Genomic DNA, 14,464 nt, shown 5'->3' with positions numbered 1-14,464 from the left:
CAGTTACAGAATAGCCATAGCCATGGGGATGCAAAGTACAGTATAGGAAATGGAGTATCCAAAGCACTTATACACATGACCCAAAGGACATGTATAATGGTGCGAGGGTTGCCTGAGGGAGTGGGGAGGCTGGGCAGAGGGGGGCAAAGGAGGAAAAACTGAGATTGGAATAGAATGAATCATTAAAATATAATAAAAAAAGAAACATGAGCCAACTAAGAAACAAGGTTTTAAGTAACCCGTCCAAGAAACACAGAACTCTCCATTCAATAAATGTTTAGTACTTACACGGTTTCTTTTTAAGAGACAAACGGGTATTTTATTGTAAGGCATCATTCTAATATTCAGTAAAAGCACTTATTTGCAGAAAAAAATCATTTTTGAACTCAAATCTACACCTACAGTATCCTTTTATATTTTTATAAGACTACTTCTGTCTCTTCACATTCTGTATAGTTTTGCTGTAATAAAGTCTATGAGAATCCCTAAATTTTTACTAACACAAATTATAAGTAATCTAGAGATAATTACAAGTACTATTTAAGTCAGAAGTTTAGGAAAACCATACTACATACATTTTTTATTTATTTAATTATTTCTCAAGTACAGTTTTCTAATAGTCCCATAGTTTTATACAATGATTCTTACCTTTAATTCCATAACAAATAAATGAAGTCACTTAAGTGATGACAAGGTAAACTATGTCCAAAGGGTTACAGAACTAAAATCCGAATCATGTGTAAGAAATTCTACTTAAAAAAAATCTGACAGTCACCAAAATTCAACATTATACGAAGTTAAATTAAAATGATTCCATCAACTAAAAAACACTGAACTTAAAGTCTAGGATCTATAATTAGAATAATGAATACTCATGCTTTCAACTAAAAAACGTTTTTTAAGATGTAAAGAGACAGCAACTTTGTTCAGGTTTACAGTTATATGTTCCAGCTGTCCAACTAGTCAACTTCAAATATTTAAATATTATTTATAGAGAAATGGACTCAGGGTTGAACCATACACTGCTTCATCCCACCTACTGATACTTTTATGGACACTTTAAAGGATCCTTGACAAAAATAAAGCGATACTTAGGGAAAGGCTTAATAACATCACTCACTTTCAGAGTTAAGAGCATAACTAAGCATGAAGAATAGTTACATAAGTATACAGGAGTTACCTTTAAAAATTTAAATAAGCCCTGGCTGGGGTGGCTCAATGGACTGAGCACCAGCCTGTGAACTAAAAGGTCGCCGGTCCCATTCACGGTCAGGGCACATGCCAGGGTTGTGGGCCAGGTCCCTGATTGGGAGCGTGTGAGAGGTAACCAATCGAAGTCTCTCTCCCACATCAGTGTTTCTCTCCCTCTCTTTCTCCCTCCCTTCCCCTCTAAAAATAAATAAATAAACTATAAAAGTTTTTAATAAAATGTCCTTTTCAGTTTCCGACACACCAGTCTTTGAAAGGGCATGATACCACTCTGCCAAGCTAGTGCTAAGTTTAGGTGATAAAGTAAAGATAACCATCATGTCTGGGATAAACACAAAGCTATCACCACAGATAGGAAACTTTTAAAACAGCTTCCCACTGTATATAAAATAAAACGTAAGAACATCAGTTTGGATTAAAGACCCTTCATAACAATCTGGCCCACATATTTACTCCTGTCTCCTTCTGGTCCAAGTATATTATTCCCAAAAGTGTATCTTTTGTGGCCCTGGCCAGGTAGCTCAGTTGGTTAGAGCATTGTCCTAATATGCCAAGGTTGCAGGTTCAAACCCTAGCCAGAGCACATACAAGAAGCAACCAATGGCCCTAACTGGTGTGGCTCAGTGGGTTGGGTGTCGTCCCACCAACTAGGAGGTCCCCAGTTCAATTCCTGGTCAGGGCACATGCCTGAGTTGTGGGCCAAGTCCCCATTTGGGGGTGTGGGAGAGGCAACCAATCAATATGTCTCTCCCTCTTTCTCCCTCCCTTCTCCTCTCTCTTAAAATAAACAAAATCTTTTTTTAAAAAGCAACCAATTAACACACAAATCGGTGGAACAACAAATTGATGTGTGTCTCCCTCCCCACCTTTTTCTAAAATCAATAAATGAAAATTAAACAAAAATAGTTTCAAAAACACAACTTCATCTTTTGTACCTTTACTCAAAAGATCCCAGCTCTCAGAATGGCCACCCTACTCTACTCTTTCTAAATCATTCCTACTCATTCCTTCCTACCTGTAACATCTGAACTCTTCTCCCAACTCTCTAGCCCCCAATAATTTCTCCTTCTTTTGAACTTCTCCAATCACTTAACACCCCAGTCCACATTTGAGAATGCTCACATACCACTGTGACTTTTCTGCATATATTCACCCATTTTTCTTAGGCATGCCATAATGGTGAAATGGCAAGGGGCTGAGAAAACTGTGAGAGGAGAACATCAATCAGAGTTAGCATCCCAAGGGCCAGACCTTGCTCTGAGACTGTGGTTGAAATCCTTGAATAAAGTGCCTTACCCTTTTGCATAAATGAGGGCCAGATATTCCATCTAAGATCTTTAATGACAAATACTGCTTTTGAGAATTAGCTGTATCCTCCATAGTGGTTTAGAATATTATCTTACATGATAGATACAAAAAATTAAAAATTTTTCATTGATATAACCTTAGGAATAAAGCTAAACACCAGCACACTTCACCAAAGCCAGGGTTCCCAAGCTGGGAGATAAAAATGGCACTATTTCAGGCTTTTCATTCTAATATATTGCAACTGCACAAACTATTCATACACAAAACAGCATACTTACTGAGATCTCTACATTTAATAGTACTATATTCAAAAGAGATACAAAGATAGTCACATGCTTCTCTCAGTTCAGGAATAGATATGCCATCAGGACAGCGGATTACTCCTGTTTTATAGTAATCCTAAAAAAAAAAAAGGGCAAGAATGCATAAACATCTGAAGCGTGAAGTAGCCAAAACTTACTATTAAGATCCAACTGGTTCACTGACTCAACCAGCCACAGAATTATTTAGTAGCAGAGGTAAAATAAGAACCCAAGACTCCCCATTATTTATACATCTCTTCTCTCTATACTATATCATACTAATTCTTATGTAGTTTCCCACTCTGAGGTATTTTTCTATATAACTACCACAAATTTTTGAAGATTTTTGAAGGTAAGAAAGTCGAATAATGTATTTTAAGTTACTTGAATATTACCTAGAGAACTGAGCAAAATTTAAAGTTCTTAAGAACTTCAAAGTCATATCCAAGTATTAAAATAATATAAACAGAATGCACAGGTTATTTTTCTTTGAAATACTATCTTTTGCTGTTTCCCATATTACTATAATCAGTCAGTAGTAATTATTTCAAAGATCTACTTAACATGTTGTTAGAAACTGGCCCGAGAACTACAAATAAGTTACTCCATGCTGAGTTACAGAAACTTTTCTTACTTAGCAACTCCATTAAGTTCCAATGGAAGTACAGGCAGCTGAGGGAAGCATCTCCCCCAAAGTTAGGACCTGCCTCAAGGTTCTGAGGCTCAGAGCCACAGTAACACAATTTCTAAAGCTGCTGCACCAATGGAAACAAGACATCTCCGGGACTGACAACCCAATCGAGATCAACCACAGTTGAGCCCAAATCCCACTGGACTTAAGAGGGGCACCTATGCACCATGCAGCTGAAAACCCACATATAACTTTTGATTTCCCCAAAATATAATTCACAATAGTCTACTACTGACTGGAAGCCTTACCAATAGCAAAGAGGCATTTAATACAAATGCTCTGTGTTATGTGTATTACATACTATATGCTCTAAAGTAAGACAAAGAAAGTTAACAAAATCATGAGAAAATGCATCTACATTATTTATGAAAGAAATCTGGGCATAAGTGGAACCAAACAGTTCAAACCCACTTTGCTCAAGGGTCACCTATACTTTTCCTGTCTTGTAGCTCAGGATCCTCTCTCCACTATCCCCCCAAACTGTTTGAGGAAACCATATTTTTAGACTGTGGCAGAAACTGTCATACACTATAATCAAATCTTTATCACTGATTTGAAATTACAAGTAGGGACTCTGTAACAGTAATTCAAACATTCCTAAAAAATAAAAGGTTAAAATCTCAAAATGAAAATGAAGGTTCAAAACAAAGATGCTAACAAATATATTTTAGAGATTAATTTTAAACATTCATAAACGTCCATATTGCTGCTTGTGTGCAATAAAAATATCAGAATTCAGGCAGCCACATTCATTCTTAGGCAGCAAAAAACGATCAACTTACTTTATTTAAGAGAATTAAAGAGACAGTAGTAACATGACTCCATACATGTTAATATTAAGCCCTTGAAAGAACTGCCCATGCAGACCTAACAGATGAATCATCCATTATCCTATCTTTCCAAAGGTGATAAAATCCATTTATTTATATTAGATTATTTTTATGTACTACACATGAATTAAATGGCGTTTTAAAAACACCAACATCCTGCATCCCCCCACAAAGATATTCAGATCAAACTCTGACTCCGATTCAAATATTTACCAAGAAGTGGTCATATGATTAAGTCAAAACACTTAAGAACAAGAACTTACCAGAATAGCCCTAAACACAGTGGAGCCAATCCCCTCCGCCACCTCATACTCTCCCTTCTCGTTGGGACGAGTGAAGTTATGTTCTCTGCCAGACCCGAACATCCTATAATAGCAAATAATTAAGAGACATATAAGATATTTCCTTCAAAGGGAAAACTGATTTCACACACAAAAATAAAAAAGAAACTATAATCTAAGCATTAAATTATATAATAAAATTAGTTCAAAAATTTTTATTAGAAATTTATTCTGGCAAACATGATTAAGAAAGGAATATTTACTGTATTTCCTTTCAAACAGTAGTAGAAAGGAGTGGCAGAAGTTATTTTACAGTTATGAGTACACAAAACACAGTTTATTCTTGTATTATTTATTAATTACTGCATTATTTGTATTACAAATGTAAAACTACTTTTGCTTGCCAATGCAGATTCCCTATAAGCAAAAAACATCAACTGATAAAATTCAGAAGCTAAAGAACATTCTTCCAGCACCCTCTCCCCAGGAAGAAAAAAAAAAGCAATTAATTAATCAAAGGGAAAAGGTCACTGCTATACTAATCTTACCAGAAGAAAAAAAAAGAAAGAAAAGGGAAACCATATTATTTAAGTATCTTCCTTAAAACTGTGATCTTCTTTCAAAGTTAGTATCACGATGCAGCATATACAGTAATCTACACTAGGAAAAAGTAAGACAGTATAAGCAGGTTATTTGTCTTACTTTTCACAATCTTAACTACAAATGTAAAAAACTCATGTTCAAAATTCTTACAATTGCATTCTAGATTGAAAAACAAAAAAATCAAAGGCTGGGTAAACAGGAATGAAGAAGAGGAGAACAAAAAGTTTAAACAAGTGAGTAAAAAGCTCTTAATGTTAGTTTAAACAATAATACATATGAAAATACAAAAGGACTTACTGTCTTTTCAGGTCATGTTACTGGCCTTTAATAGTAACCATTTAGAAAAGAAGCAACTTAAAAAATATGTCCTTCTGCTCCTACCTTTTGCAACAACATGGATGGAACTGGAAAGCATTATGCTGAGTGAAATAAGCCAGGTGTTGAAGGACAAATACCATATGATCTCACCTCTAACAGGAAGCTAAACAACGAAGCAAACAAGCAAGCAAAATATAACCAAAGACACTGAAATAGAGAACAGGCTGACAGTAACCAGAGGGGAGAGGGGAGGGAATTTCAGGGGAAATAAGGGAGGGATTTAGAGGAACCTATATAAAGGATNAGAAAAGGGAAACCATATTATTTATGTATCTTCCTTAAAACTGTGATCTTCTTTCAAAGTTAGTATCACAATGCAGCATATATAGTAATCTACACTAGGAAAAAGTAAGACAGTATAAGCAGGTTAGTTGTCTTACTTTTCACAATCTTAACTACAAATGTAAAAAAATCATGTTCAAAATTCTTACAATTGGCCCTGACTGGTGTAGCTCAGTGGATTGAGCGCGGGCCTGCGAACCACACGATCGTGGTTCAATTCCCAGTCAGGGCACATGCCTGGGTTGCAGGCCAGTTCCCTGCAGGCCAACTCCCAGCAGGGGATGCACAAAAAAAGGCAACCATACATTGATATTTCTCTCCTTCTCTCCTTCCCTTCCCCTCTAAAAGATAAATAAATAAAAAAAAATTCTTACAATTGCATTCTAGATTGAAAAACAAAAAAATCAAAGGCTGGGTAAACAGGAATGAAGAAGTTAAGAGGAGAACAAAAAGTTTAAACAAGTGAGTAAAAAGCTCTTAATGTTAGTTTAAACAATAATACATACGAAAATACAAAAGGACTTACTGTCTTTTCAGGTCATGTTACTGGCCTTTAATAGTAACCATTTAGAAAAGAAGCAACTTAAAAAATATGTCCTTCAAAATGAAAATTATTTATTTATTATTTTTTTTTTTTAGAGAGAGGGTAAGGGAAGGAGAAAGAGTGGGAGAGAAACATCAATGTGTGGTTGCATCTGATGTGTCCCCCACTGGGGACCTGGCCTGCAACCCAGGCATGTGCCCTGACTGGGAATCAAACCGGTGACCCTTTGCTTCACAGGCCCGTGCTCAATCCACTGAGCTAGACCAGCCAGGGCTCAAAATGAAGAGTTTAATGCATTACTCCCAAGAAAAATTTTAAATTGTGATTAAAGGAAGTAAAACCTCCTCCAAAAACATTTAGTCCAGAGATTTCCAGATTTGAACATTTTGCTGACTATAAAATTTTAGGAAAAATTTGGGGGGCTGCCAAAAGTTTGCCAATGTTCTGTTTTTGTAAGTTGGAGCATTATGTACCACCTGCTATCACTACCTTTTCATAAAAGTCAGGACATTCTAACAAGAAAAAACTAGGAGAATATGACCTCTGAATAAATGATAGTCCTTTAACTACACTTAACTACATGGAAAATAAAGTATAACCTCTAAATGTGATACCACCATTACTAAAGTAAACATGGCTGACCTAAGTACTCTACTCAACAATTTCCCAGTTTAAATGGTTTTCCTTTTGTTAGGAGAGCTGCCATCCTAAAAAAGATGCCTCTTGATGAGGAAGCAAAGGAAATCAAAGCAACAGCCCAGCACTTGGAAACAGCCCCGGTCCCAACAGAGCCCTAGGCCTCAAAGCTCTTGGGTCTGTTAGACCACCTGGAAGGCACTTCTGGGGAGGCCCAGGAGCCTCTCCCTCTAGATCTCTCCCCAGAAGGCACTACAATACACCTGGTGGACCTTTCCTTTGCTCCCCCAGCCCCGGCTTCCACCCAAATCTCAAAGTGTTTGAGCATGAAGGATTGCAGCTGAATCTTTTGTTAGACTCCCTGGAACCCCATTCATCTGTCAGGCTGCTGTCCCAAGAGTTTCCAGCTACGGGTACAGGACCCCAGTGGGGACACAGTTCCAACTTGGGGTGGCTTTCCAGTGACCCAGCTCCTCTGAATCCTCAATCTTAACAAGGTCCCATTGTGGTTAAAGCTGCACCTCACCTACAACCATGTTGATCAGTCAAGTGCAGGAGATCATTATAGCGAACATTCTGCACATGGAGACATGGCAGAAGCTGAGCTTCCACTCACAGCCTTGAAATCCTGGTGTTCCAAACCCCTGGGTTCCCAGATAGCTGGAGCCTGCAACCGAGGACCACCAGCAGGTGGCGCTCTCGTCCTGAGTTTGCCATAGCAAAAACTGGGGGTGGGGAAGCAGGGGGGGGAGTGGTCCATCCCCCTCCCCGACATGTAATTAAAGCCCGAAAAACTGTGGGGGGGATTAAAAATAAATTGTTTCTCCTTTTGTTACAACACATAACTATAAAGAACAAAGCTTTTTTATTCCAGTTTCCAAAATAATGCCGTTTTTTCTGTTCTTATGACTATTAATTTTCATCCCCAAAGATATGCTTTGTTTAATTCACATGAAAAGCAGCCTTCATCAATGTAAAATAGTATTTCAGAAATCAAATATCATGCAATTTTTTCAAATATCTGAACTTTTTATGAAAGGTTCAACACACATACTGTATTCAAATTTCAAATTTTGTTTTTAAAGAAAACATAGCCTGCTGAAGCAAAATATTGTTCACTTTTTCACTGTGTTTCTTTAAAGTGCAGGTAAAAAGTAAAGTAATAACAAGTCATCCTCCTAATAGCTTCCATCTAATAATCTCTCCTGTGCTACTAAAAAATACATAAAAGCCTATAGTTCAAGTATTTTTCTGATGCAAAGCCAATGTTAAATATTTATCTATTCAAAACGTACAGTGTCATATGCTAGCATTTATTTTGTATTCAAAGACACTGACAAATCTCTCTCTCCCCCGACTCCCTCTCTGATGCACACATCCCAGGTACTCCTATGTAACCTAAAAAAAAATTTTTTTTTTTGGTTCTGGAGCCAAGATGGCGTGAACAGAATCTACAGGCAGCAGAGGGTTGGCGTAAGGCGTTCCAGGGTTTGGGGCAGGGCCAGCAGCCTGTTGGACAGGCCCGTGAGCTGCCCGCACGATGGCAGTGACTTCCTGCACTGGGAGTGTGTCACCATGCACTACTAGATGACCGTGACCCTCGATGAAATCAAGAAGCTACTCTACATGCATCTGGTCATATGGCTGCTGCTGGTTGCCAAGATGAGTGTGGGACACCTGAGGCTCTTGTCACATGATCAGGTGGCCATGCCCTATCAGTGGGAGTACCGTACTTGCTGAGCATTGCGCCTTCTCTCTTGGGCCCCCTCTCCTTACCCCACCTCAACATTAGCTACCTGGTGCTCTCCATGATCAGCATGGGGCTCCTTTCCATCGCTCCCCTCATTTACGGCAGCATGGAGATGTTCCCTGCTGCACTGCAGCTCTGCTGCCTAGAAAGTCTTTGGTTTTTCTGCTGTGTCCCTCATGTACCTGGTGCTGGTGCTGGCAGTTCAAGTGCATGCCTAGCAGTTATGCTACAACAAGAAGCTACCAGACTCTTGCTTCACCAGCACACAGGAGAAGCAGATTAAATGAAGTCTGCCTGATGGACTGATCTCTGGGGTGAAGCCTACCCCTCCTGTTGAGAGGATAAAGGAGCTGTTCTAAAGTCTCCTTTGGTAATTTTAGCAGCTGTGATGTTGCAACGAGTGCAAATTACACCCAAGTTCTGGAAAGCTGCAACTATTGTCATCAGGTGAGGTGGCAAAACTGTATTTAACTTATTCCTGGTTGGCTGGAACTGGGTGAAGAACAGCTGTAAATCAAACTTCAGCTGGTTTAAGTTGAAGCCCTTCAGGATTTTTAAGACTAAGTCTCATCCTTGCCTCTTCTTAGTCTTAGTCATTCTCTCCATTTCCATCCACTACCTCTCAGCCACCGAGACTGAAGGAGATGGAGAATAAGCTAAACTCTACTTCAATCTGTGGGTTGTTGGGCAAGAAACATTTAGGACGCTGCTTTCCCTGCAGGCTGTCTCTCCTGTGAAGCATTTTAATTAAAAAGAACATCAATGAAGTTATAACTGCCCTATCAAAAAAATTTTTTACTTCATGTAAACTTCTACTTCATATATATGCCCCTTCATTTTATACTAGAGTGAACAGAAAAAGATAATTACTTTAAAATGAAAATGCATTTGATCAAGTCTAGACTGTCCATACCATTCTCGGACTGCAGTTTCAATAACTACAAAACTTTACAGTAATCCACTACCCTAGATGACCATAGACTACATGACTGCTTCTAATGACTACTCTTTTATTCTACTATTTGTTAATGTTAATAACATTCCGTTTTTTAAGTATCAATATCACCCTGGCAACTCATGATGATTTTTCAGCTAACCAAACTGCTGGATTTTTTTCCCCTCTCAACAAGACTGATAACCTGCTGTATTTGATGGCTGAATTTGGGAGCCTCAAGTAAAGGAAACATTACCACTGTTAAATTCACCTTGTTAGATACAATCTGTGGTTTTAGCCTGTAGAAGTCTTTTAGAAACTTGTCTTAACTGAAACATTTGCTATTCGTACTGGTACAACAAAGATCAATAGAAATAAAACCAAGTTCAAAAACTGGCTCTACCACTTTCTAGCTATATTAACATGAACAAATTATTTAATCTTCAAAAGCTCAACTCTTAAGCCCTGGCTGGTGTAGCTCAGTGGATTGAGCGCGGGCCTGCAAACAAGACGATTGAGGTTCAATTCCCATCAGGGCACGTGCCTGGGTTGCAGGCCAGTTCCCAGCAGGGGGTGCATGAGAGGCAACCATACATTGATATTTCTCTCGCTCTCTCCTTCCCTTCCCCTCTAAAGATAAATGAATAAAATCTTGAAGAAGAAAAAAGCTCAATTCTTTTACCCATAAAATAGGAATACTACATTCCAAAAGAGAATTACTGTAAACTTAAATGAAAAATAGAGTAATGTGAAAGGGTTTTAAAATTAGTAATACAGGGAACTGCAATAATACGAACCTGCCCAACATCGTATTTGGCTGTGCAGTAAAAATGGACGGGTCCACAACAAATCTAGTGTTATCCACTATCAGCGTCACTCGTTCTGACGTTCTTATGTTCCGAGCTCCTTCTTTTGCATTTTCATACACAAATACCATCTCCCCCGCTGTCTTACAGCTACCGTCTGAACTTGACTGACTACTGTTTCTGCTGCTGTTCCCAGCACTGCTACTGGAACCATTTGGAGAAGCTTTTTGAGGACGAGGACTGCTTGGACGGGAGGAACTGTGATCTTTTTCTCGTTCTGAAATAAAAACGTTAAACAGAGTCATGCCAATTTTCTTTTAAAAATTTCAAGTTCCATATATATCTTTTTAAAATTGTGATTTAGAACAGTTGCTTAAAATCGCAGCATTCCTGGTTTTTTACCTCAAACAACATTTTCACAGAACACCATAAACATTAATTTATTTCCCAGGTATAAAATATCAAAATGTTTTTAAAAATAATTAGCCTTTGTAGACTTTAAAAGAGGTGTATAACTTAGTAATGTTTACCCAGACTAAGATAAAAATTCAGGTAAATTTTGTTATTGCTCTATTTAAAAATATATAGAAATTCAAGGAACAGAATCACAAGTCAAATAAGTAAACATGGAAAGTCAGTAAAAGATAAAAAAGAATACCAACTTAAACTCTCCTAAATACTAAAAGTATTAATACTGAGAACACAAAGTACAAATTTTGGAATCTTGCTGTGTTAATAAAAGCATTGCATAAGCCAGCAATTTATGTCACAAGAAGAAAGTCCTAAAGGAAGAAACAAATTTCACCAGGATAAGAAGTATTTACTTTTTTAAAATGACTTTTAATGTCTACCATATTAAGTGGCTTTTACAGCTGATGATATATTGCTTTCTTTTTATTTCACTTTAGTAAAGCACTGCCACAAATTTTATAGAATCACATAATTATTATTTATAATTTTACAGGTAGGAGATATTATTAAAATTCAGAATATTTTCTTTAGATGTTCCGATATTCTACATAGGGGAACTAAAACTAAGATTTTGTGATTAAGTTTCTTTAGAGCCTAGATCACTAAACTTTAAAGGTGACCTAAAAATGTATCTCTGTCCCCTTAGTTTCATCAGCTTTTGCCAAATTCCTCCATGACTCAGGCAACTGAGAACACTCTGTACAGCTTTACTGATTATATAATTAGATTTGCAGAATCTCCAGATAGACACCTCCATTTTATTGCCTGTTTCCACAATGCTGGTAGGATCCCAAAAGCAAGATTTGCTAACATAATAAAATAATGATATACTTCTACTATCTTCCCACATGCTGAATTCTGCATGTAACAAACTAAATTACTGTTTTATACCTTTTTTGTTGGATTATCAGTATTAGCCTGACTTTAAGGACATTCTTAAGATACTGCAACTTCTATACATACTTAGGAGAAATGACTTTGCTTTATAATGATAAATTTCCCCATCCCAGGGGAAAAGGAAAATGAGCAGGTTCACATTACTTACATACCTCTGCTTCAGACTAGTGCTTTACAGTCACACGTATTGAACAGGGGTAATAACATTCATTTAGTGGGTAGAAGAGAAGATCTGAGCTAGATGCCAAGAAAGCAAAACACTTTATATCTTCCCTTTCATCTTCTATTTTTATTATTATTATTTTTTAAAGATTTTATTTATCTTTAGAGGGGAAGGAAAGGAGAGAGCGAGAGAAATATCAATGTATGGGTGTCTCTTGCACACCCCCTGCTGGGAACTGGCCTGCAACCCAGGCATGTGCCCTGACTGGGAATTGAACTGCAATCGTGTGGTTCGCAGGCCTGCACTCAATCCACTGAGCTACACCAGCCAGGGCTTATTTTTATTATTAAAAATATTGTCAAAAATCAAAATAAATTCTCTGATGGCTTTCAGTTCTTTTTATCCAGGATGACTAACCAAGAATTCCTATCAACAATTTGCCATGATTGACAATCAAATTTATTATTGATATTTATAGTAAACTTATTAATAGCATTTATCACAATAATTTACAAACTATTATAAAATAAACCACTGCTATTTATCTCATAAGATAAATATCAACTTGAAAAAAATTTAAACCTACATATTACAAATATAAAGGCTTTTCAAATTACTTTTATAAGTCTGTCCCAGACTCTTAAAAAATTCACTTTTAAGTTTCATTTAGTTGTTTTTTTGCAGCAATAACCAAGCTGAGCTAAAGTAGAAGCAACCGAATAAAAGAGAGAAGTTGGTTTTACTCTGAAGTATTAGGCACAATTCATTATCAATACTACTATAAAAAGGTAAATGCGCGCTTTAAAAAATCGTCGGGAAGGGTAGTCGATCTACATACCAACATGGTGCTGTCGTGTAGGCGAAGTAACATTTCTAATACAAGGGGTGAGCTGAGATTCTGTTCTTTCGTGAGATGAATCTCGTGATCTGTCACTTGACCTTCGTCTATCTCTTGATCTTTCATGTCCCCCACTAGCACCATGTAGACTCATTTTGGCGTGGTCAACAACTCCTTTAGCAACACGTGAGGGAGTGCTGGGGAGTTACAAATGAAAAATAACCATAAAAGTAGAACATAAAATACAAACAGTTTTAAAGAAAAATCAATTAACATAAAACTACTAATATTTTGAATGGCAAGAATCAAATGCTACTTTATCATTGTGAAACAAACCTATTTTACTTCAAACTACTAGGTTTTATAAATTCTGGAGCACAATGTCTTTAAAGATCACATAATCCAACTCGGTTTTAAGGATGAGAAAACTAAAGCTCAGAAAGGTAAACTGACTTGTGAGCAAGTCGTAGAAGTAACGGTAGCAGTGATGGCAGTGACCGCCCAAATCTCCAAAATACTATTCAAAAGTTCTTTTGATTTCTTTGACTGTGGGAGAAAAAGAAGGTAAGAGCATCAGCTTCTGGAACTCTTAACTGAGGTCTGGGGTAAAATAATGAGCCTCCCTGACAAATAAAATAAGTCTACACACTACCTTCAATCGACTCATTTTGACTTTGATTGAACTCTTTTCAAAATTTTTAAAAGCATTTCTCAAAAAAACTTAATGGCATCAGCTGTGTAAAGTCACAGAATTTAACATTTTAAAACCTCATACGTAGAGTAAATTTGCCCGAGAAGTGAGTAACAGTGGGTAAATGATGACGATTAATAATCTAGCTGACAGAATTCACTCACACAATCATTTGCTAAGTTAGATGTCCTCTGCGCACCATGCTGTGCTACCCGCCAGGAAAGGAGCTCCCTCAAGGGTCATGATTTAAGTGTAACAGTAACATGCAAACACGTAGAATTTAAACAATTCAAGAGTTACCCAAATTTCAAATATAAAATGACTAAATATATCTCAAATATGTATACAACTAATAAATGAATGATTGATAATAGATGCTTTAAGCTCTCAGAAGAAGAAATCACTATAGATTAGTCACTGTGAACTAGGCACTGACAGATAAGATTTTAATAACCAGAATACATTACAGGTAGGAAAATGGACAGTAACACAGTAACAAAAAATGAGAGAGCCAGACCTAAGGCATTGTGGAAATTTACCATTTTAGCATATACCATGGTTCATTATTTTGAAATATTAAAGTGTTTTATAGAAGGAGAAGAAACGCTTTAGAGTAATAAAGACTAAGAATCCAATCACCCTTTAATAGGTAATTGCTCGACATGTTGAATATTACTTACGTTTTGGAAGCTTAGTTTCCTCATCTGTAAAATGTAGATCCTATTTACCTTCTAAAGTTAATGTGAGGATTAAATGAAATACAAGTAAGCTGACTAGCCTTTTGGTTCATTCCAGTGTCCCCTCCATAATATTACTCTGCTCTATTTAAAATTTAATCTTCCACTAAAAT

General features: G+C 37.0%; 1 protein-coding gene and 1 pseudogene across 6 annotated transcripts in view; one reads left to right on the top strand and one right to left on the bottom strand.

Annotated features, from left to right (window-relative positions):
• The window catches only part of BTBD10 (BTB domain containing 10), an 84,204-nt gene that overhangs the window by 13,957 nt on the left and 55,783 nt on the right, over positions 1-14,464 (bottom strand). For all 6 annotated transcript variants that reach the window (XM_037050042.1, XM_037050046.1, XM_037050043.1 and 3 more), the window contains 4 exons: positions 12,924-13,120; positions 10,546-10,831; positions 4,604-4,706; positions 2,796-2,916 (listed from right to left, as the gene is read on the bottom strand). In XM_037050042.1, coding sequence (XP_036905937.1) covers positions 2,796-2,916; positions 4,604-4,706; positions 10,546-10,831; positions 12,924-13,120 — 707 coding nt within the window. The remainder of the gene's footprint in view (positions 1-2,795; positions 2,917-4,603; positions 4,707-10,545; positions 10,832-12,923; positions 13,121-14,464) is intronic.
• Positions 8,531-9,101, top strand: LOC118989738 (protein jagunal homolog 1-like; annotated as a pseudogene).

The sequence above is a fragment of the Sturnira hondurensis genome, unplaced genomic scaffold (assembly GCF_014824575.4).
Source record: "Sturnira hondurensis isolate 20B ecotype Veracruz unplaced genomic scaffold, ASM1482457v3 Scaffold0006505, whole genome shotgun sequence".
Lineage (NCBI taxonomy): Eukaryota > Metazoa > Chordata > Mammalia > Chiroptera > Phyllostomidae > Sturnira > Sturnira hondurensis.
The sequence above is the reverse complement of the archived record's forward strand: the minus strand, read 5'-3'. Positions and strand labels throughout refer to the sequence as shown.